The sequence below is a fragment of the Echinococcus granulosus genome (assembly GCF_000524195.1).
Source record: "Echinococcus granulosus chromosome Unknown EG_S00168, whole genome shotgun sequence".
Taxonomy (NCBI): domain Eukaryota; kingdom Metazoa; phylum Platyhelminthes; class Cestoda; order Cyclophyllidea; family Taeniidae; genus Echinococcus; species Echinococcus granulosus.
The window spans coordinates 87,325-108,931 of NW_020170548.1; the positions used below are offsets into that span (position 1 = coordinate 87,325).

Sequence of the window (21,607 nt, forward strand, 5' to 3'; positions counted from 1 at the left end):
AGGCATAATAACAAGGCTAAATTGTCTTAATGCCTTCCATGAATTATACGTAATGCAAAACGCTATTTTAAGTGGAAATTTTCCCCGAATCAAAAGTTAGTAATAGAATTTGACATGGATGAGCGAACAAATCAAGACGGTCTTTGCCAAGATTAGCTAAGTGGATTTAGTTTAGCCCGAATTGTGGAGATCTTTTGATCCCTCAAAACGATAGTTTGAATGATTCACAAAGCATAGACACCCTTCAATGCGCCCTCTGCTACTTTCTCCTCATTTTCAACCCACCTCCACATTACAAAATATCGGATGAACCTGATGGGTGTGGTTTGACCCCGTCCACTTTACAAGCAGAGTCTAACTCTTGTCAAACATTATTCAGAGCATTTACAAAAAGGCGAGCAGTTATGCGATAAGAGAACCCATTGTCCGAAATCTGATTCAACAATTTGCCTCCATTGATGAAGCACACAAAGATGGATGCTGCAACACCTTCAGCAAGGCCCTACATTCTTGAGCATGCGCGATAGTGGACTATGTGGCCTTATGAGCACATTAAAGTAATTCAATGGGAGGATCTCACACATCATATGAGAATAGAAGGAAACTAGTGTCCCATCCTCATCATCGCCCTCCACACCCCCTCAACGATCTTTCCAAGCAATGGCTGTCACACTTTGTTCCCATTGTAAAAAACACATTATGATCAGTGAAACGAAAGAGACAAGTGTAAAATAAAACTGAGATGGAAGCAGCTGTATTTGGCCTCTGATAGCAGAGCACTTGATGCCATTAGAGTGCACGGCAAGTCTGTGTCCTATTTAATATAAGTGATGAATTGGAATGGTGATTAATTCAGTGAATGAAATACTTTGAGGACATTCTCGCATTTTATGCTTCTTATTAAACAGCTCATAATTTACCAGATTGCTCTGTATTTAGGCGATACTTTTCACTTGAATAGGCCAACTTATTTCGGGTTAGGTGCATGAAGCGTACACATTGCGGTTGAGACAAGTAGTCCAAAATCAACGCCCGGCAAAGCGTGTTAATTTACCTTGACAATATTTAGAACTAATTTTTCGTAGGACCAATTAACGAGATATCACGAATCGCTTTGTGATAATCTCACGCTTTGCGAAAACTCGAAACATTTGAAAGCAACTGTACCAGAGTCCTTGCGTCAAGGCCGTACCGCAATTGAGTCTACAACCTTTTGCCTCTCTCAACGTTGCCGCCCCTTTTTGTTCCCCTCTTATTATAATAAACCACTTTTTGCACAATCAAGGTATGGCAAACTAATTGGAAAGTTAGGCTTATTCTGGCTCTCAGCAGACGAAATCACGAAGAGAATGGTATCCAGTGCACACTGTACCCATGAGACAGCGTAAGGAGCTAGAAGTTTCCTCACTTGTGTTTTGAAAATGTGAAAATTTAGGTAAGGGTATTGATGATCGGTTGCAGCCAATGTGTGACGCGACTAACCCCGTCCGGCAAGCCGACCGATCTTGCAATCAGGCATGGCAGGGTTGCCAATCTTACCTGGAGTGAGGATGAAAAATAGGGTTCTAACATGCTACGTAGAGTAGGTGTAGGGGAAGAGTGTGAGTCTAGAGGGTTGAGACAAACGTATGCCTCCAGAAGTATACAAAACACCGTATTGGTGTAAAGGATGCAAAGTAACTCATGTCGAACTCATCAAGAGGACGCGCAATAAAGTTCTAAAGAAACTTATTGGGCAGAACGGACCTGTGAACGGCCCGATTATATTTGCTTAAAAGTTGTCATTGACAAAGAGGTGAATTGTAGCGAGAATTTGTTTATTTTTCATCGCGATCGCAAATTCATACAGATTTATAGGCCTCGGGTGTTCACTTTTAACATTTGCCCTAGCACTGGCTTTCTCAGTGTCTTACCAATCACTCGTTATTATGTTGGCATGAAGCTCTACCACTTCGATTTACTCATCCTTCCCTTCACTCTGCTAGTCAATTATTAAACTATCATTTTAAATGTTATGCCTCATTTGGTATTCAGAGATAACTCATGAGCTGTGTTACATGCAAAGCAGTCCTATAAAACCTACCGAACTGGCGCAATCTGATATCTTAAGGTGAAGCCTGATAAAGTTGTTCATTCCCGTGGTACATTTGTTATAGAGCTCTACCAGTCGTCGAACCGTCAGAAACTTGTAGATATTCAAGCCCCTCTCCAGTAGCAGTTGCACGAATTCCAAGCGATCGTCAATAAGGGCGCTTGTCATTGCATTTTCCAGGATCTTATTCTAGTTGAAAAGTTGGCATTTGATGGAAGTTTGATCAATGTAAAGCTCGTACTACCTCGACAGTCTTTAAGGGGGACGCATGCACGGGCAATGGTTAGTTATGGGAGTAAGAAACGAAGGGATGTGCACAGCCAAATAACAATTGAAAGATGCATTGGTCCACTTTGTAATCAGATTTGAATAAAAATGCAACTTTTTTCGGAGCTTAAGCGATCAGTTTAAAAAATGTGATCCCTGTGAAGAGGTAATTTTAGCAACTATCAAACGGAGAGATCATTAACGACCATGTTGATTGTACAAAAGAGGCAAGAAAATGAAAAGTGGCCTAAATTTCTAGCATTCCTTGTCAATTTATCACTGGAAAATGAAACATGACTGGGGCTGAAATACACCTTTTGCATGTCAACACGTGCCTGAAACGTTATGTACCCAACATTTACTGCAATGACTTTAAAGAAAGTTGAGAACAGGAACGCCATCACAATGTTGAATAATTGAAATGTACGGTGTAGACATGGGGTTTGATACCGATGCTCGATCAAATAACACATTTCTTAAAAGGGTTTCTAGTTCACTACGAAGAACTAGTGCCCCAAGATTGGGGACAGAGTAGTCAGTTGCAAATCTTATCAATTCCGACATTGCAAATGCACCAGCCCGTGTCCAGATGAGATACCAAGTTCCTATTGGTCAGAATAGCGTTACAGTTCGCTGGCAATACCACCAATACAGGCGTCTCCTATGCCAGCGATAAAAGGATGGGCAACTTACCGACCAGTCATTAACATTGACAAGAATTTGTGATCTCGCAATGTCAGGACGTTCCCATGCCATGGTGAGTGAAAGCCGGTCCAGCGGCTTCAGGTCCTGTCCGGGAGCTGAGACAGAGGAGAAAAGGGAGACCTCAATCCAGTCCCTTATAGAACCATTCCACGAAATTCAGCAAATAAATAAATTTCAGTGACTCAATTTAGGTGCCCCAATTTGCCTCTCGCTTCTTTCCTTGGAGCTTAGCAAGGTTCCTGATTGGTACTGTGGATCTACCAGACGAAAAGTACCCGAGTTGATAGTGTTGCTTCGACCCTCACCAAGATGACGATATCTCGCTTATTTCGAACACCATTGCCCACTTCGAGAGAATGCTTTGAAACTTCACAATCCAGCTTGTACAACTGCAAGATCTCCGATTCACGCACCACTTAACTCTTTCCACATTCTCATTCCGCGTTCACTATCTACATATAGATACATGTTTATGCAGGTTTAGCTGTTGGCTCATCATTATTGCTAAAACAGCATGTTGGATCTACTCTCGATTGCTTGGCACGGCACTAGAAATAGCTCTACCGTCAATTCCATCGTTACGAGTTATTCGAAAGTGCTGCACACATTTGGAATATCCACTGATTCCTTTACTACAAGTAAGAAAAAAGCTAAATTCTCATCGAGTACCACGATTATTGCCAACCAAAGAATTCGATCGAATGGTGACAGTTGGATTAATTGAATAAGAGGGTGGTTGATTGGTCAGGTAAACATCATCCTTCCTTAAGCGACGAACGACCTACTTGAGGAGGCATGGCACTGGTCGTGACGCTTGAAGCTGTGAGTAGCGTAAATGTCATGAGCATTTATTCCTGAGGACTAAAGTGATGGAATGAACACCAGCAAAATCCATGGGTCTAGCCCAGATCCAGTCCGTATATTTCATTAAATAACAACTACCTACTACCCCAATAGCCAACCAATGACTTTAAGGAAGAGGTGGCAACAAAAGATGACGTTCAGAAGAGAGTGAGAATTGAATCAAATCGGGTGCCCCTGTTACAGATTTGGTATTTATCTAAACCACGAAAAAGCCATTTACAAACTCCTACGTTGCGCATGCGAAAGAGCAAAGCTTTGGACTCACCCTGAAGCAGTGCAGTTAGAATAGTCAAATCAATTTCGTCCGAGGCTCCATCTCCCATCCGAAAGACGCTCATCTGAATATTTATGCAAACAAAAAAATATGAGAGGCTAACGAAATTTCACTCTTGCAAGCGAAAAAGAACACAAATTATAGTGCTAATCTGGTACGCTAAAGAGAGTGCCTACTCCCATCGTGTCGGAAATGAAAACAATGGATAAGATACTACTTTTAAAAACTAAACTAGCTCTTACCAACACTTGACATTTCTGAGATCCATTTTATCGTTAGATAGACTGTTGCTTTACTTCTAAGTATTATTACTGCTTTTTTCATTTTTGTCAACTGAAACTGAGTAACTCTCCTAACGCAGTCAACACAGCCCTTCTCTTGAAATAGGCCAGTCCAAAGCACTAATTGATTTGGTTAACATTTGACACCACAAGTCTACCCATTTAACGGGGATCCGAATTAATATGCATTTCCTTCTTACACTTTGCAAGAAATTACACCTTGAGGGTATCACTCAATGGCTACATTGCCCAAGAGTCCTTCTTCCATTGCGTTATGACCCCATGTCGATTATGAATGGCTTTGATCTTGCTATCTACTATATCACACTTCCAGTTGATGCGGACTAATTTACGAGCCATTTTCGTTCCCCTGTCACAATACGAAATTTGCCGAAAGTGCTATTAATTACAAAGAAGTTGATTGGTTCAGCAGGAATGGTTGCATAAATCTCAACGCAGCAGCAGTTGTTGCACTTTCTTTTCCGTAGTCATGGGGACAGCTTTGATCAGATAATTTTTAAGTGTGCCAAAGCAAAACCTCTGTTAAAGGCACAAGCATTTACAGTTGACTTTTATAGAGGTGGTAGCACTTTTCAATAATCTTCTTCCCATCGATCCTAAAAATTTTGCACTTATTCGCCGTCTTTTTGAAAGCTCAGTAGGACACCTGCGCGAGTTCAACTATGTTCTGAGAAAACAATGCTCTGGGGTCTACGTGTCGGTTTACGCACTCACTTTCTCTTCAATAGTATGTACAGCTTTCATTATACTATCTGCGATTAGGCGCCTCCGTCTCTTCAATAAAAATGACCTGTAAATGCTCCAATACGGACATTGTTGTCCTCCTGGAAACATTTCTCATCTTAAATAATCCATTTGAATATCAACACGCATTGGAAGTCACCGTTGAGCTTGACTAAACGTAATGCCTAACTGTAAAATGCACGTACGATCTCGTTGTGGTAGGCATCAGCTGAAATATCATTCAGTTTTATCTGAATGGAAAAGGAATGACTTACGAGGTGACAAAACTTCATACACAAATTCATGTCCGAGTAGACACTTTCCGCCATGTCATTTCCTAACTGGAAGGTTTTTTCAATGCTGGCAATCATCGCTCTTCGTAGATTTGGTACCAGGTCTCTGCAGCAAAGGAAAATTACTACTAAAAATTAGTTTACCACATGTCTCTCTCAATTTATTACAATTTCCTTGACAGGGCAGCATTAAGACCTGACAATAAGCTGGGACATATTTGTGAGGCGTGCCCAGATTTATCCATTCATCCATTTATCAAAGGAGTGACATAACGAATTTCAAAGATTACTTTACCACCAGTAGAATAGGCAAGTAGAGTTAAAATCCAACTGAATGCAATGCAAGCAGCTTTGCTTCTGGTACCAGAACAAAAGCAGTGCTGTGTAGAAATGAGTCCACTCATCGAGAATGCTAATGCAAAATGAGCTCATCCTCTGGCCATGATTTTGAATAAAAGCAGGTCTCAAGCACGGACTGATCAATTAACGTCAACAGTTCTAAAACTGCAGAGATGACTTCAGGAACCATGTCAATGCGAAAAGACTTCTTAACAATGCTGATAGATGAAAGAAACGATTGGATTATCTGATGCAATGGAGGGGGTGGGGCTGAATGTTGCTACTGTTAAACGAAGGAGTAGAGAACCGGAGAGGGTGAGGCAGCCGGCTAAATGAGTGGGTACACAGAGTGTTTGATTTTATCAGTTCAGAATTGTAAAGTTGTTGGATAATGAGCAAAGTAGACGACAAGGTCTATTGAGAAGAGGTGGTAAAATTAACTTATTCTCTATTCACAGCCCCCACGAAGATTAACTGGAGCAGTGGGGAATATGGGAAAATAAGGAGGCCGCTTCAGGAGTTCCGAAAACATGAAAACTTCTCAACGGTTCGGCCATGCGAAAGAGCTAGACAGAGCGTCTAATAGACTCGTCTTTACCGTGAGTGCAGAAACGCAGAATCATTACCTTCAAGGCAGAAGAAGCGGGCCTGGAACAAGAAGAAATTAGTAAAAAAATCACTGGATGGAAGGAATTGTGAATGGTTACCAAGAAGGTATGATTAGCCAGGACTTCCTTAAAACCCATCAAGAGTATGTGAAATAGCAGATGCTAGTCTTTTTTAACATCCAGAGAGCGGGAAGGAAAGGGGGAAACTGATTTAGAAGAAGAAAGAGAAGATGGTGATGAAGACGAAAAGAATGCAGGCGTCAAAGGATAGAGAGGGTCACTAGGAAAATTGATCACAGAAGGCCTCACTCTTGTAAGAGTTGAGCAGTACATGAGAACGCCAGCCTAGGAGAGGAGAAATTGTGACAGAGACCAAATCACTGACCCATCAGGTCCAACATGTCGGCACATGAAGGCAAGGAGGTCCGCAGCGCGTCCGGAGCCATCGCAGATGACCACGGGAACGGGGATGCTACCAGTGAGGAGTTCAAAGACTCTGCGGAAGGTCTGGACCCCACCTTCTATCAGCACACCTACCACTGGCACTCGCGATTTGAGACCGTCTGTAGCGAACAAACGAGTAAATGTTGTCATGTGAATAATTAACCTTTGCAGCAATTGTGTGCTTAACACTTTTGCCGCATTTTCCAAGCATCACAAATCTGTTCAATTTGTTATTTGTCAATATCCTGATAACGAACTCTAGCAAAGAGCATTTCGTACAGGCTGCTTTGCGTGGAAGGCTCGTAGTCTGAGGATAAATGAATTATTGGCTCTTGATCAATCGTTGAAATGGCAAACAACTAGTCAAAATTTCTATCTTATTAAAGCAAAAATAGCATCTGGATCGTGAAAGCCGATTCTCCATCGCGATCCTCGTACCACGCGTGCTAACCGCGTGAGTTGGGTCAACTTAAGATGCACAAATGATCTAACGGGTAAACGGCTGAAAACTGGGTGAAAAGCAAAACCTCGGAGTTCCAAGAGAAATTCATTCAGCCATTTATGCTAGTTGTGCATTGCATCTAAAGCTGGGTTTATCTTCTATCCAACTTAATGCCACTGCAGAAAGATTAACAACTGTACGAAGATAACCAAGTACATTAATAAGTTAAAGCAGAAGTCTTCTTAAAAGATTTTGTCAGGCAAAACAACTAGAATTACAATCTCGAATTTTGACACCTAGATGCAAGCTTGCCACTAATTCCACTTCTGTAATCATATTTATTTCCAGATACCTTGAAAACTTAATCCTAGCCACATCAGTCTCACTTTTATCTCCAAATTGTCTATGTTGCATGCAATCATAAGGTGGCAATCATCGCCTATGATAGTTATCAGGGAAATACGGAGGAGGAAGATATCGATGCGCCTCTATCACTCTTCCGTCCTGGGGCACTGCATGAGATCTTTCCACGGAGAATAGTGGTGGCAGAATTCAACAAAGAATACCATATCAGCAGAGTAGAACGCGTCTACACTCTACGAGTTGTACTTGCGCCCGCACACTTTCTTACTCTTTTAAAGTTCCCATACGCTAGCAAGCAATTGGCAAAATCCGACATTTAACACCCAGAAATCTTAGCATCAGTGGGGCATTTCAAATTCTGAAGATTATGGTTAGAAATTCCTATAAGTACACATGAGGTCAATTCAAAAGTTGCCACAAGAGGAATCATTAGCCCATTTAATATCAGTGGAAATGGTATCAATGGTTCCGTTGTTGAGACTTTAGACCTTAAAATCAACACGATGCTGATGAATATCCATCATCAGCTAGTGGAAAGAGAGAGCTATGAACAGTGGATTTCAAGGCACCTGCTTAGCAGAAAATCAGAAATAGGTAACAGTAACTGCTTTCGGACAATTTTCAGCACTACAGTCAAAAAATAGATAAAGCTATTGCAGTTTGAAGAAACAGGGCAATTTAGGAATCATAGACCGTAATCTGTTATCTCAAACACTTTCACTGAGGTCGAATTGTTGCCTGTCGGGTCACTTACGGTATCACATTGGGAGCTGGCAGCAGTGCCTGCAGCTACAACGCTACTATGAATTTGCGAGAGTTGCGTGTAGCCAAGCCCAAAATACGGAAGTGACAAGTTGTGAGTTTGAAAGGAAGGTGTGGAAGAGGTGGATAGACATCGCCCTTACTTTATCTGTGCGACGAAATTAGGGGCAAAAGTGTCAAAAAGCAGGTGGCTTTGATCACCTTCTTTTAACTCTAGACAACAACCTTCTAGAGCAAGTTCATTCCATCACACAGTCAACGCGTTCGCTATTATGGTCTTGGGGGAAGTCTACCCACCACAGGCGAACTGGCACACATCCCCATGAATTTTTCATCAATTTTAGCTGCTGCTCAAAGATTAGCCAATGTAAATACCCCCAGCCTAAGAATATTCTCCATTTGCATCATTATTTAAAATTTAAATTGTTTTTAACGATTCTCTGCAACAAACATTCACATGCTCTAAAGAAAATAGAACAGATGTCATAATTTTGCGATGCCAGACTGATGTTAGTAATGGAGGCGTCACGCATACATGAGATTGTCGAAATAATGTGTGCATAGCATTCATATAGTAAATATGTCACTGACGCAATCAATGCCGGATTCTTTCGTCATTTCGCGGTTGCAAGTCGAGAGTAGAGTGACTCACCTAGTTTGCGTGGGCCAATACGCTCCTGCGCGAGGTACTGTTCAAGTCGACGTCGAAGACAGATTCCAGAGGAGGAGAATTTGCCCGATGTCCCATTGTCTGCCAACAGGAAGTAGTTGTGGTGCGGGTTCAGGGCTGTCTCCTGCTTGCCCGCCAACGTGCCCTGTGCGTGATACTGACAGGCGTGCTGTGGTCAAAACACAGACAATAGTCAAATCAAACCAATTTAGCGTCAAGCAGGAGCACGTTTCTTTACTGGTCACTTGCGTCTATTTTATTTCATTAAGAAAAAGTCAAATCTCAGTGTGCAATAAATTGTTTCGCAGTTTATCGAATGTATTTGGTGCGGCACATACATTTGCTTGTGGCTTGATTATTCAGAGTTTGAGGGGAATTCCAACAACACCAGTTTAGGTGCATTAAAGCGCTATGGCTTCAAATGATGACGCCACCAACTAAGTACAAGTTAAACACTAAGCTCATCGAAAGGCAGTGCAAAATGCAGAGCACTTAAGCTCCTCTACATTTATTCATGAATGGCTCAATAATGCCTGCCTTCCTTGGGTGCTGAGTCAAGGGTTTGAGGTAAGGCATTTGCCCAAATGTAAATGAAAGATAGGATGAGCAATGGGAAGGCAAAAGACTTACATTTTTACCAATAAGCATGCTGCGCTCTTGCACCGCACCCCAGGGCGCGATACCAATGACGACGATTTTGGAGCCCCGGACGTGCACCTCCTCTCTCAGTGCCTCGCCCACGAGCCGTGTCACGCCTGCAGTGTGGTAGGAGCGAAGAAGAGAAAACGATGTAAGAAAGAAATGAATCCAGTATGAAGTGCCGTGAGGTAATACTAGATCCTGATTAGCTTCCAGTAGCGCAGGGCGTTAAGACGCCTGGTGTCACTTAGGCGGGCATGCTCCTGGCTTTCCTCAAAGGAACCTTCGTACATTACCTCAAATTCACCTTTTATTTTACCGTGACAGCAGTCAAATCTTCTTAATGGTCGTTGTTCCCAATCGCTGCACAATTAAACAAAGTACCTCTGTACTTGAGCAAAGCTACATTTCGATTGAGTAGCAAGGAAGGGCTGCGCATACAACGTCAGAATTAGTCATTTGACGAGGTGACTTACCGCAAAAACTGTCATTTTAGTTTCGTCAAGGTTAATTTGTAGGGAGATTAGTTCAGGTATTTAAAAAAATGACTCCAAATAGATACGAACAATCACAAAATTTATCCCATAATCTGAAATTGAAGAAACCCCCAGAGTGAACTCAAAATATGCTAGTAGACTATCTTCAGTTTGATATATCCAACTAACAGGTGTTTGAAGGAGACGGTTCATTGCACCGCACGTTCTGCAGTCTCTAAGCCGCCATCACGTTTTCTCGTTTGCTCTCTGCGAGACACAAATGAATCCTAGCAGGATAGCTCGGCGCCTTAAACGCGTGAATTGTTTTTATCAGTTAATGAATGTAAATAGTTGCAGAAATCATGCCCTAATTAGATCGGCTGCGTTCAAATAACTGAAACCACTGCGGGTGGCTCATGATTAAGGGGTAGTTGCCTTACTTGGCCATTGCGTCAATTCAAAGGCCCGGTAGTGAACACGTAAATGGTGCCGCATGCCTAAGGTTTATACAACTGCTCGGCTTTGTGTCCATGTTGATTTCATTGTTTTCAGACTTAGAGTACTGCAGAACCGCTGATAAGTTTTTTAGTAGATTCATGGGACTCGTGACTTCTTCACAGGTAAGTGAGACACAAAGTTGGTAGGATGCATTCGAGAAATCGCACCTATCAGCAGCACTCAATATCTTCTGGTCACATTTCTCCGAAACTTTATGGAGCTAATATCTCTGTTTGTTGGAAAATAAAACAGGATTGGAGCCCAATAATAAAGACTTTCAACTTTGTTAGCGATGAAAAGAACCATACTATCTAGCGCTCTATCAATTTAGAAGTGGTTGAAACAAAAGTAGCCAATATAGACGAAAGACAGGGCTGCGTGCCCATGGTTATTTCCAATACATCAATCACGCCAGCCATGTTCTCAAACTTCTACTCGATCTGCAGTGCACTACAATGAAGGATTCTCTAGTGAATGAGTGCCAAAATCTGACATTTACTATAAAAATAAACTTGTAAGAAACTCACAAGAAGAGGGCATCAGTACAAGACCACTGATTCTAACAAGACAGAGGGATGACAGGAATTTATTTTGTCAAAATTCGGCCTCGACTTCACCATCTACCACAGTTCGGCAATTCCTGATTTAGCGCATTAAATTATTTGCCTGCCTACAGCAGTCTCCGCTGCCCTGCTCAGTCTACCACATGGGTGTCACGCAAACTGCCATGTCATGCATTCCACTCATGTCAATTACGTTAGTGTGCACTTGGACTGCCATGGTCAATTTCTCTTCAATTTCGTTGACTGCTACGCTGCTCCCACCAAATGTCACTCGATTTTGAAAGTGCCTTTACTCCAAACATCACATGTTACTGCTTTCCTCTTCTGCGTTGTGGTGCGGTGCTAGAATCCAAGAGTTATATCATGCATCAAAACAACGACTAGAATGCCAGAATCTCTTAATGAAACCTCATCGGAGCAAACTCAAACTGCCTCTAGTTTTGAATGCATCGATATTTGGCTAAACTTACAAACAAATCATTAGAGTGTTAATCGGAAGCGTAAAAGTTAGCGAATTTGCTGGAAAAGTTGGGTGGTTGACGTGACAACACTCGGAGAAAAGCTACTTTAATGGCTTGACCCTCAGTTGTTCAAGCCTCCTGAGTTCGCCGGTCAGTATATGCACATGAAGGAGCTTACTTTGGTTTTAGCCAGATTCGAAAAATCCTTATGGATAGTCTTCTGAATACCAAGCAGAAAATAAGGCCTTCAATCTCATTCGCCAATCGTCATGGTGAACACTTACTTCCACCAAGCGCATTAATGGCGCTAACACTTTGTCTGACTTTCTCGACTCCTGAACTTCCGTAAATCATCTGGACACTTTGAATGACATTAATAAAGTGAATCGTGCCAACGTCCTCAACGCTAAGGTCAATATCAGACTTAACAATTAAATCCTTATTTACTGCCGTCACTTCTTGGCTTTTCAAGGCAATCACCCAACAGATGGCTAAAGTAAACGAGGGGCAGCTGATGCCACAGATTGATAAAATTAGCCGTGAGTAAACAGGCAGCTGGCTAGTTGATTGAAAAGTCAGCTTGACAGTCATCCGAACGATGCACTTACCAGTATCCAGACCGTCGGTGATGACCCACGCATCCGTAGTTTTGGCTGCTCGCAGCAGGCCCCGCTTCACCACGAAGCCCAACCTAGCCCGAAGCGATGCGTTGGCCAGACCCCCTAGCATCGAGATGATCAGACTGGGTATGGGCAGACGCCACTCCTGCAGCAGCAGCTGCACCACAGTCTCTGGAGGTGTCTCGTAGTTCAGCCTCACGTACTAAAACAAAAAAATGCAAACGCACTGACAACACGGGTACAAATTATATTGCTTCAGTTGTGTACTTAACTATGGATTTTTCCTCAGTAATTTACAATGGTGGCGCGGTATTTGGCTTACACCCACACCTATGCTACGTGGCGTAAATGATGTGAGTTTTTCACCCCGCAACATCACTACGAGCAGCAGACTTTCCTGTTGTGTCCTGAGCTATATGCACACAAGTCGGCGGAAGTAGCTAGGCTTGGCTACTGACGATGCTATAGTCAAAATATTAGAGATGATTTAAATTAAACTTGGACTCGGACTTTCATCAACCTAATTGCAATGCAACCGTGGTGGTAATAGTCGACAAGTGTCTCATTGCCTAAAGCCGGTGCATGTTAAGAGGCCAGACAACGCTGCCGGACGTAAATGTAACAGCGCTCGATAGTTTTATTGTAACGACTTCTGCCCTCAAATTGCACTGCGATCACATCTTTCAGTCCTAATGGTCTAAATACCTATTTTTACGAAACTGTGCAATTTTTAAAAAAAAAACTTAGCACACGCTGCAGGTTTTGGAATGATTCAATTGTGCTATTAAGCATTTCCAGTGATTTACCGAACTCTGCGATGACTGCATAAATGCGTCAAACAACAACGCATATCAAAAAGCAAAGGTGATTTCTACTCCTTAAAGTGGGTTCCTTTTCTGCCTTTTTCATGCCATCAAACACCAGGAACAATTCGGTCACTATGTCACCGCGATCGCTGCCTAAGCAACTGACGGTGTAGCGGATGAACTTGATCCACGACGCTGCCAGCTTTGTAAGGTTCATATATTGCCGTGTTCATTATTTTCATCTTTGGTCTCTAACTTTTATGACGGCTAATATTAATCAAGTGTAGAAGAGGAGCTGGTGAAAAGCACCTCACGTCGCTGTTAGCAATTGGAATTGGTGGATCCAAATTACACGAGAAGTTTTCCGCTTCACTCCACGGTTACCACATGTGAATTCTTTCATGCTACCTTTCAACATGGCTGTAGGTAGACATTCGAGGCACTGTGAATACGATAATTCGGGTGGGACCAGTATCAAACTTTTTAATTGACCCATAGATAACCCAGCAAAAAATTATTTTGTGCTTATGGCACACCTTACTAAAAAGATATGTGAGAAATCCTTAGTTCTTAGAGATGACATGTGTGAGTTCAGCAGTTATCTTCATCACAAGGAGTCACAACCATCTGACTTTCCGAACTGTTAAGAAAATTGGATGTGCAAAACGGGATTATGCCGTCATGGGGCCAAGCAAGACTGCTAATTTCTCTCCCCTCTATCTTCATCAGTTCCAAGGTAAGTGTGGAAATCTTTTAAAACTTCTTAAGGCTTCGCATCACAAATTGTCACTTTGTCAGGAAGCGCATCAAAGTGGTAGCAAATGTTGGATTTTTGGCTAAGTATATACTATTCTAGCTATTGATCCTACAAGATTACTTAAGTGTTACCCAAATTAGCACTAAACAAAGCAGCTATCAGCCCACTTATTGCTTATTTTTATAAGAGAAAGGAGTGAATACTCAAGTTTTTGTCACACTACAGCATACTCCAGCCAGCGTTGGTAAGAATGAGGCTATTTGGAAATTAATTTTTACAAGGTAGCAAAAAATGTTTAAATTGACTGAGGTATGGAGAGGTGAATAGAGGTTGGCAAAAAATTTAGAGTGGTTTTAACGGTAAAGACTGGTTAATTACCGTAAGCTTGATAAAGCATCTAATCTGTTGAAACAACCGCCATTACAATCTATCATCCTTCCAAAGGAGACACAATTTTGCTGTGAATTTAGCCTTTCCATTGCCTTTCCCCCGTAGAAGCCACGGGTAAGCCTGGTCCTATTAACATTCATTCCATCCCAGACTTATTTGCCAACTGCTATTACGTAGTCGGCAAATACTTTGCAATGCTTGCAGCAAGAGGTGGACTTCTCGCAAGTAGGCATGCTTGAATTACAGCCATTAATTTAAATTGCCAGTTTCCGACATGGGATGGGAGGCAAGTGGGGGCGAGAGCGCAACAAAAAACACCCACTTTGTGACTCATTCCACATATCACAGCACACACATAGCATTGTGGCAAGTCATACTGAAAACTGCGCTAACATCTCATTTGCTTGAGTGCGCAATTTCGATATTGCCTCTGCTGCCACCGCTGTCAAATGTAGATGCAGACTAGTACACACATCCACCAAATGTCAAGTCATTAACTGCCGTTTAAGGAATATTTGTGCCATTTGAACTAACACAAATAGTGCTTGACAAACCTTTTAAAAGGGAAGTCAGGCTGGACTAGCCATTAACAGAGAGGTGGTTTGAATGGAAAAGGAGATAAGGAATGAAAACACACCCTGGCCTTGGTGGGATGCGGTCCGCCTTGGAATTCCACAGTGCCAAAGGCTGTCGTGGGAACCTCGCAAGTGTGCCTTTTGATCTGCCATCGTTCGCCCTCCGACTCGATTTGACACATCGCAGAGCTCATACGCACAGCCCGGCTCAACGCAGGGTCGTGTTCTTCCAAGAGTCGACCACAATTGCATCTGCAAGAAGTATTATACATGGAAGAATGCTAGGAAGATCAATTAAAATAGGTTGACGAAGGGATTAAAAGCAGGAAAAAGCAAGACTGGGTGGATGAACTGATCAAAATGTGGTAAATGATAAAATAGGAAATAAATGAATTGGGGTTCTGACACCCGTGCCTGTGACGCTTATTCGGTGCACCTTTGTCTACCTTGAGGAGCAACAGGAAATATTCCTTTTATTTTGCAGATGAATGGACTCGCCCACTAATGCTTATGCCGCATATGCTACTGATCTCTTGGCCATCTCGTTCATTGCAATAAACTCGCTTCCGAAACAGAAAACCCATGTGCTTTCTCTAAGTGGTACCCAAATATACGGCGGTTAAGCCAAAATTTCCTCTGCATTAACAGTTACTCTGAAAGTAGAAATGTACTGACGAAGACCTAATTGCCGAAGGAGAAGAGATAATGAAAGGAAACACTCCTCTCTCTTAAGCCTCATGACCCAGCACAACTTATCAATGTTTTAAACTGGTACAGTTGAAGACTTGGTGCAGAGGTTGTGATAGTGCAATCTACAATGCATTTCGCTTTACATCACGTACCCATCTTGTAGGACACGTGTGCATTCTCAAGCAGAAAAGGCTTTCCGTTAGTATGCTGTCCCACTTAGATTTGCAACCGTTTAATTCCATCGGTTTAGCTCCTTCATCATCCAACTATCTGGTGTTTCAAAAGTAATACCCAAGTCAAACACTTCCTCAACCATGCCTGACGCAAATTTGAGGACAGGAGTTTGCGCAAATGTCTCTTCCGGCAATTATTTCTTCTATTTCTCTGACGTTGCCTACCCATTTAGCTTTCCAGATTCTCTGACAGTTGTACCGAGGTGCTTCACATGTTACAAGATCGTTAGTGGAGTTATGATCAAATCATACCTTGTTGCTGTACCCTAACGGCCAATTTAAGATGGTTGTTACAAGACAAATTTGCTTTTAACACTGACTTGTTTGAAACTTGCATCACCAGCATCTCCTGGAAAAGTTGATCAGCAGGATTTCCAAAAGGTGTGCTTGGCCGAAAGTTATTTCTGTTATTACTAAAAAAGTGGTAATCTACTTTATAACTGTTATTTCTACTTTGCTGTCTTATACTCAGCCAGTTTGTTCACAATACAATTTATTGCATCCATCTATCATCAAGTGGCAAAGAGGATATCCCACATATATGATGCTGGATGGGATGTAACAAATCCATCCAGCAGCCCAGTTTCCACACTGTCCTAAAGAGAGAATGGTAACTACTTTGAGTATTTCTGCTAGAAGTCTCAACCGGTTCATTTCGTGTTTCAAATTGGCCTATACATCACCAAGCCTTCCACACATTGACTAGTTTGATGGACTGTTCGTTCGTTGCTGTTCAAGCTAAATCCATCCCTATTGCACAAACTTCTACGAACAGGCAAGAATAAAAGTATTGACAAAGTTCGATGTCGGCACTACTTTTGTAAGCAGTCACCACACCAGTCTACTTCCTTTTTTCTTGTATGCACTGATGCTAGGGTAAGGAGAGTTTTAACAATTCCGCCCTTTTAGAATCAAAGGAGTCAAGCAGAGGTCATCGTTATTGACGTCAGCCTTTCTCCTTGCAGTGTCGAAAAGAGCAAAGAACTCACCGATTGGAAGAGTCGTTAGACGGAACGTATTCGACACATTTGAGTTGGGTAATTTTCTCTTCAATCCATGTAGGCTAGAAGAAAGGAGAACAAATGACAGGATTAGAGTGAATTAAACACTAAAGCAATGCTGCAGTAACCAAGGTGGAACCATTGCCTGTTATGCTGTTCCAATGCCTTTTAATGTGGTTTGAGAAAAATGATATGCGAAATGAGGCACATACAAGCTCGTAGATATTTACACTTAAGTGACTGAAGAAAGAGAACCGTCTTAGGCTTTTAACGAATATGAATTAACTACCTCTCATTAATGATCGGAATAACGTTCACTAGACATTGAATACTTTCCATTAATGTTAGGTACCCGTTTGCATAGAGAAGCCTTCGCGATGGTGTGTTAAACACAGAATGAATTTACAAGTAAATTCGCAAATTGTAACGGCCAAGCTAAATTTTTGTGCAAATGACAAATCCAAATAAGCTGCATCGTGTAACTAAACCTTTGCAAAATTTTGACATTATAAGCGCTTTTAACAAATACTGCTCGCGTTTTAGGAATTTTAGGTTGAATTTCAGCGACTAAGGAGTAGTTACTTCCCCAATGCCCTTAAAACTTCAGTCCATATTACCCAACTTCCATGGTGTCATTTGCAAGTCGAAAGTGTAGGAATTCCTCATAATGGTCTGAAATTTTCAAGCTACACGGTATCTTTTGGGTCAAAAATAACTATTCTTTGTAAGAAGAGTTTTGGCTAGATCGAAAAATTCTTTGTGTGTTTGCAAAGTTGGGTTGCAAGTAATCGTCAGCTCCAAAGAAGTAAGGCTCTCAGACTAATTAGGTGCTCTATGTGAACTAAGGCTCACAGCAGCCGTAACAATCAAAATTACTGCTTGACTGACTCAATAAATTTCTTATTCAAACCTTTGATCACTGAAACAAAGCAATACCTAATGCATATTTTAAGTGCATGTTTTGGCGACTATCTCACCTGGGCAAAAAAGCCATTAGAAAAGCAATTTTAAATCCTGCGACGGATCATGTGTTTGACAAAAAATGGTTTCAAATAATTCTGCAATAACAAAGAAATTTAACATTTATGACAATAGTCACACTCTGTAGACTTTTCAATCAACGAAATGATACCTTGAATATCAGTGGTTTTGCATTAAAAGTGGGCAATAAACATCAGGTCAAAAGCCACCGTCGCAAAGGTTTCACTAAATTATTTACAGGTGCACTATTTAAAAATTCTTTCATATGGTCACTTTGTACAAAGAACACTTCAAATTTCCCTGCAAAATCTTATCAATGCATGTTTTGCGTGTATTCTAGCTGCAGGGAATGACCTAACCTTCTATCTGCAAAAAAAATCCTCACAGCATTGAGCGTTTCAGAAAAATAAGTCACTTTGTAACTAATTCAATACATTTAATGATTTAAGCTTACAATTTGTTCCAGAAGACAGCATATAATTCGGAAAAGAAATGTCTGAATTGAAACGGCAGGCCAAAAAATAAGTAACTGCATCAAAGGACTCAAACATTAAACCAAAAAAACTGTTTTTAAAGGAACCAAACAAACAATGAAACCCATCAACTCACCCGGCTAGAAGATGAGGCTGACTTGGAAGGGTGCATGGAGGTACTTCTCATCCCTCGGGTGTTAAGAAATAGGCAAGGCGTAGAATCAAAACTAACACACTCACTATGAGGATCTTATGAAAGAATTGACTTTGCAGCCATATATATATTTTATTTTTTAAACAAAACCAATGATAATAAGGCTCACTCTTCCCTCCAATCAAATTCATCACTCGGCACCAAAAGTGCTACATGTGTGGAGTTGAGTGCATGCAAGCCATTCGACACGTCACATAATGATTACCAAATAGTCTATGCAATTCAGTCTGTCAGTAATCAGAGTAGCGGCAACCGTCGTTTTAATCTTCAAGGCGAAGGCAAATTCCAAAAAGCTGAGCACAAAAACAAGGATCTTGCCCTTTAAAATCAGTTAAAAATTATTGGCAGCAGTCATCGAAGCCTATGTGGTCGTTTTTCGCTCTCTCCACGACTTCACTAAGCCCATGCGTGTCCAATGGAATAAGCAGCTCGGCAACAAATTGACACGTCAAATTTCGAATCCATCAGCCTACTAGAAGTTAGGGAAATAGTTTAATTACCCGTCGCAGTCAAAGAAATTTTTTCACAGGTCTAGATAAACTAACTGCCACGCAATCCGTAGGGAAAAGCGATTTTCCTACTTAACTTTCTTTATTGTCACAACGCAATCTTAAGCCCATCCGCGTTCGACTTTCTTTAAATTAATTTCGAAATTCAAATAGCAGAACTTAGATAAAGATGAAGAGCATGAAAGTAATTAGTCGCAAGCTGGTATCAAGGCGTCATTGAACTATACGGTCAATCCTATAGAGTGGGGAGACGAGAATCCCAACGAATTTGGCATTTGGACTACAGGAGTAGCAGTGGGCGTAGACGACTTGGCACAGTGCCCTTAGACCGCCACGTTCAAACCGGTATTTCATCACTTGGATACAATGACAACGACACCAGTTGAAACGTGCATATAATCGCTACCAGCGACACAGTTTCCTAATTGAGACAAATGTTCAAATTGCGCGATTTAGTAAGAAATCGTATACTTGAGAGGCCTCCACTAAAACCACAGTCTACAATCCAAATGACGACAACACTGTGCATTAAATCTGAAACGGATAGAGCTGTTATTTAAAAAATAAAGGAGCATTTACTGGTTCTTTTACCAAGAATATCTCGCATTTGTTTGCTACTTCGAGTGCAAGTAATCTGCAAGGAAAACATTTAGGTTCATCCAACTGTCACAAATTGATGAAAAATACATGCGGAGGTGGGAGAGTCGACAGGTTGCGTGTACCATACACTAGCATTGAATGTGATTCTCATTTACTCTGACCGATTGCCATGAAAAGGCCATGTGATAAAAAAGTATTTCAGCACAAATGTGAGATTTTATGCATTAGGTAAAACTGTCTCCTCTCATTGCACCGATTTATGCTGCAGTGAGATGCGTAAGGAAATGTGATTTTGCGATATATCTTAATGAAAAACGGAGATAACTGCTCTGATTTAGTTAGTCTTATCACAAACTATGGCAAGGTTGGTGATCCACGCACTATATGTATAGCTGGCAAACAGTACAGTAGAAGTAAGAAATTTTGATGCACTTGAAATGTGTGCCTGAATGATAGTGCTGTGGTGCTGCTCACTTGCTAGTTTGTGTGTGCATCATAAAAATAGTAAGTCAGAGGTGTGCGTAAAGCCACACCTAACTATGAGTAAAAGAACAGTCGGCGTTAGTAAAGATATTTTAATTGTTTTCATCTAAGCCTGCGTTGTGAATAGAAAACAACGTACTCACTGTACATGAAGCGGTCCTGTTGTCGGCTTTGAGTACTAAGGTGGAATGGGTAATTTTCGAGCATATCATGCAAAGCAGATTTGTATAGAAGGCCGAAATTTTCGGCGCACAACTCTATCTTAAAATTGTCATGCTTTGAGCGAAACAGTAAGTTAGTTCACAATTAAGAGCTCACCATCAAAAAACGAGAGAAAGTGGCTGCATACGCAAAGGGGAATGCAGGTTAAATGAAGGGAAAAGTGGTAATTCCATCAGTTTTTTGTAAAATGCTATTTTGAATGATGTTCAGAGCTAAGGCTACAGTAAGGGAGATTTAGTAAACTTTGGAATACACATATGCCTATACGTGTGGATGTACTTTTTGACGGTGCAATTGAGTTCCTTCTCATTAGGTGGACGTCAACATTTAAAACTGCATGTCAGTAGAAGTGGTAAACGGACTAACAGCCCTCGAGGCTTCCTTCTATTAACTCATTTTTGCAGAACCTATCCACTATCTGCCATCGCCTCGGTCTCAGCCACAGCAACGTCTGCTGCTAATGCCAATGTCAAAGGATTGTTTCATCGCTCATTTTTATCACTAGTGCATGATGTAACCCCAAGTACTTGAAATGGCGTAGTAGAACCGACACGTCATTCCTCGCAATTCAGAAATAGTGCCACCTTCTTACCATCTTTTACTGCCAAACTATATTTGGCACTAATTCATGGCTTATTACGTCTGCTTACAAACCATCTCTTGCATTTCTGAGGCCACAATGGGTCGGTACCACAAGCAAATCCCTGAAAATTACCAAATTTTCTCTCCAGATACTCAGTTGACAACTTTGCTGTTCCCTCCTTCCCGTAGAAGAGGGATAATAAAACATCACCCAAGGAGTGATGCTACGAAAAAAAGGTTAGACCTGACAAAAGATGATGCTTTCTACTTCGCTTTTAGTGCAGCCCCAACGTAAACGAGGAATCCTACCACATGAGGCAATTCTATCACGTCTATAATGCTCCAACTTCTCCGACCCACGCTTGTGATCACACTGCACTCCACTGCACCGCGCCTAACTGCACCGCACTGCAATACACTCCGCTGAAGTGGAAAATCATTGTGGCTTAAGTGGGCGATGCGGTTCGCCTTCTCCAAAGTAAATGCCTCAAGAAGTGTATAATCAGGGGCGCGCTACCCTTCTAAAAGTGACCCTCCTTGAGCATGAAATACAGAGTGCACGCGATACCTGTTTAAGTGCGCTTAAATTCCATTCAACTTAATTGCTCATTGACCCGCCTGCTCGACCTCATCTTGACTCCGCTGCCCAAGCACAGATTGCTAAATATATGGCCGTTGTAAAGTTG

General features: G+C 41.6%; 1 protein-coding gene across 1 annotated transcript in view; it reads right to left on the reverse strand. All coding sequences in view use genetic code 11, as the record gives it.

Moving 5' to 3' along the window:
• The window catches only part of EGR_09808 (Transient receptor potential cation channel subfamily M member), a gene marked incomplete at both ends in the record, with an annotated part of 32,932 nt that extends 14,434 nt beyond the window's left edge, over positions 1-18,498 (reverse strand). Inside the window, 14 exons of the mRNA XM_024499057.1 lie at positions 1,483-1,539; positions 2,084-2,281; positions 3,053-3,159; positions 4,194-4,266; positions 5,434-5,478; positions 5,503-5,626; positions 6,853-7,030; positions 9,131-9,293; positions 9,779-9,903; positions 12,070-12,276; positions 12,394-12,607; positions 14,996-15,185; positions 16,846-16,919; positions 18,448-18,498. Of these exons, the coding sequence (XP_024346536.1) occupies positions 1,483-1,539; positions 2,084-2,281; positions 3,053-3,159; positions 4,194-4,266; positions 5,434-5,478; positions 5,503-5,626; positions 6,853-7,030; positions 9,131-9,293; positions 9,779-9,903; positions 12,070-12,276; positions 12,394-12,607; positions 14,996-15,185; positions 16,846-16,919; positions 18,448-18,498 (1,806 nt within the window). The remainder of the gene's footprint in view (positions 1-1,482; positions 1,540-2,083; positions 2,282-3,052; positions 3,160-4,193; positions 4,267-5,433; positions 5,479-5,502; positions 5,627-6,852; positions 7,031-9,130; positions 9,294-9,778; positions 9,904-12,069; positions 12,277-12,393; positions 12,608-14,995; positions 15,186-16,845; positions 16,920-18,447) is intronic.
• Between the last annotated feature and the right edge of the window lie 3,109 nt (positions 18,499-21,607).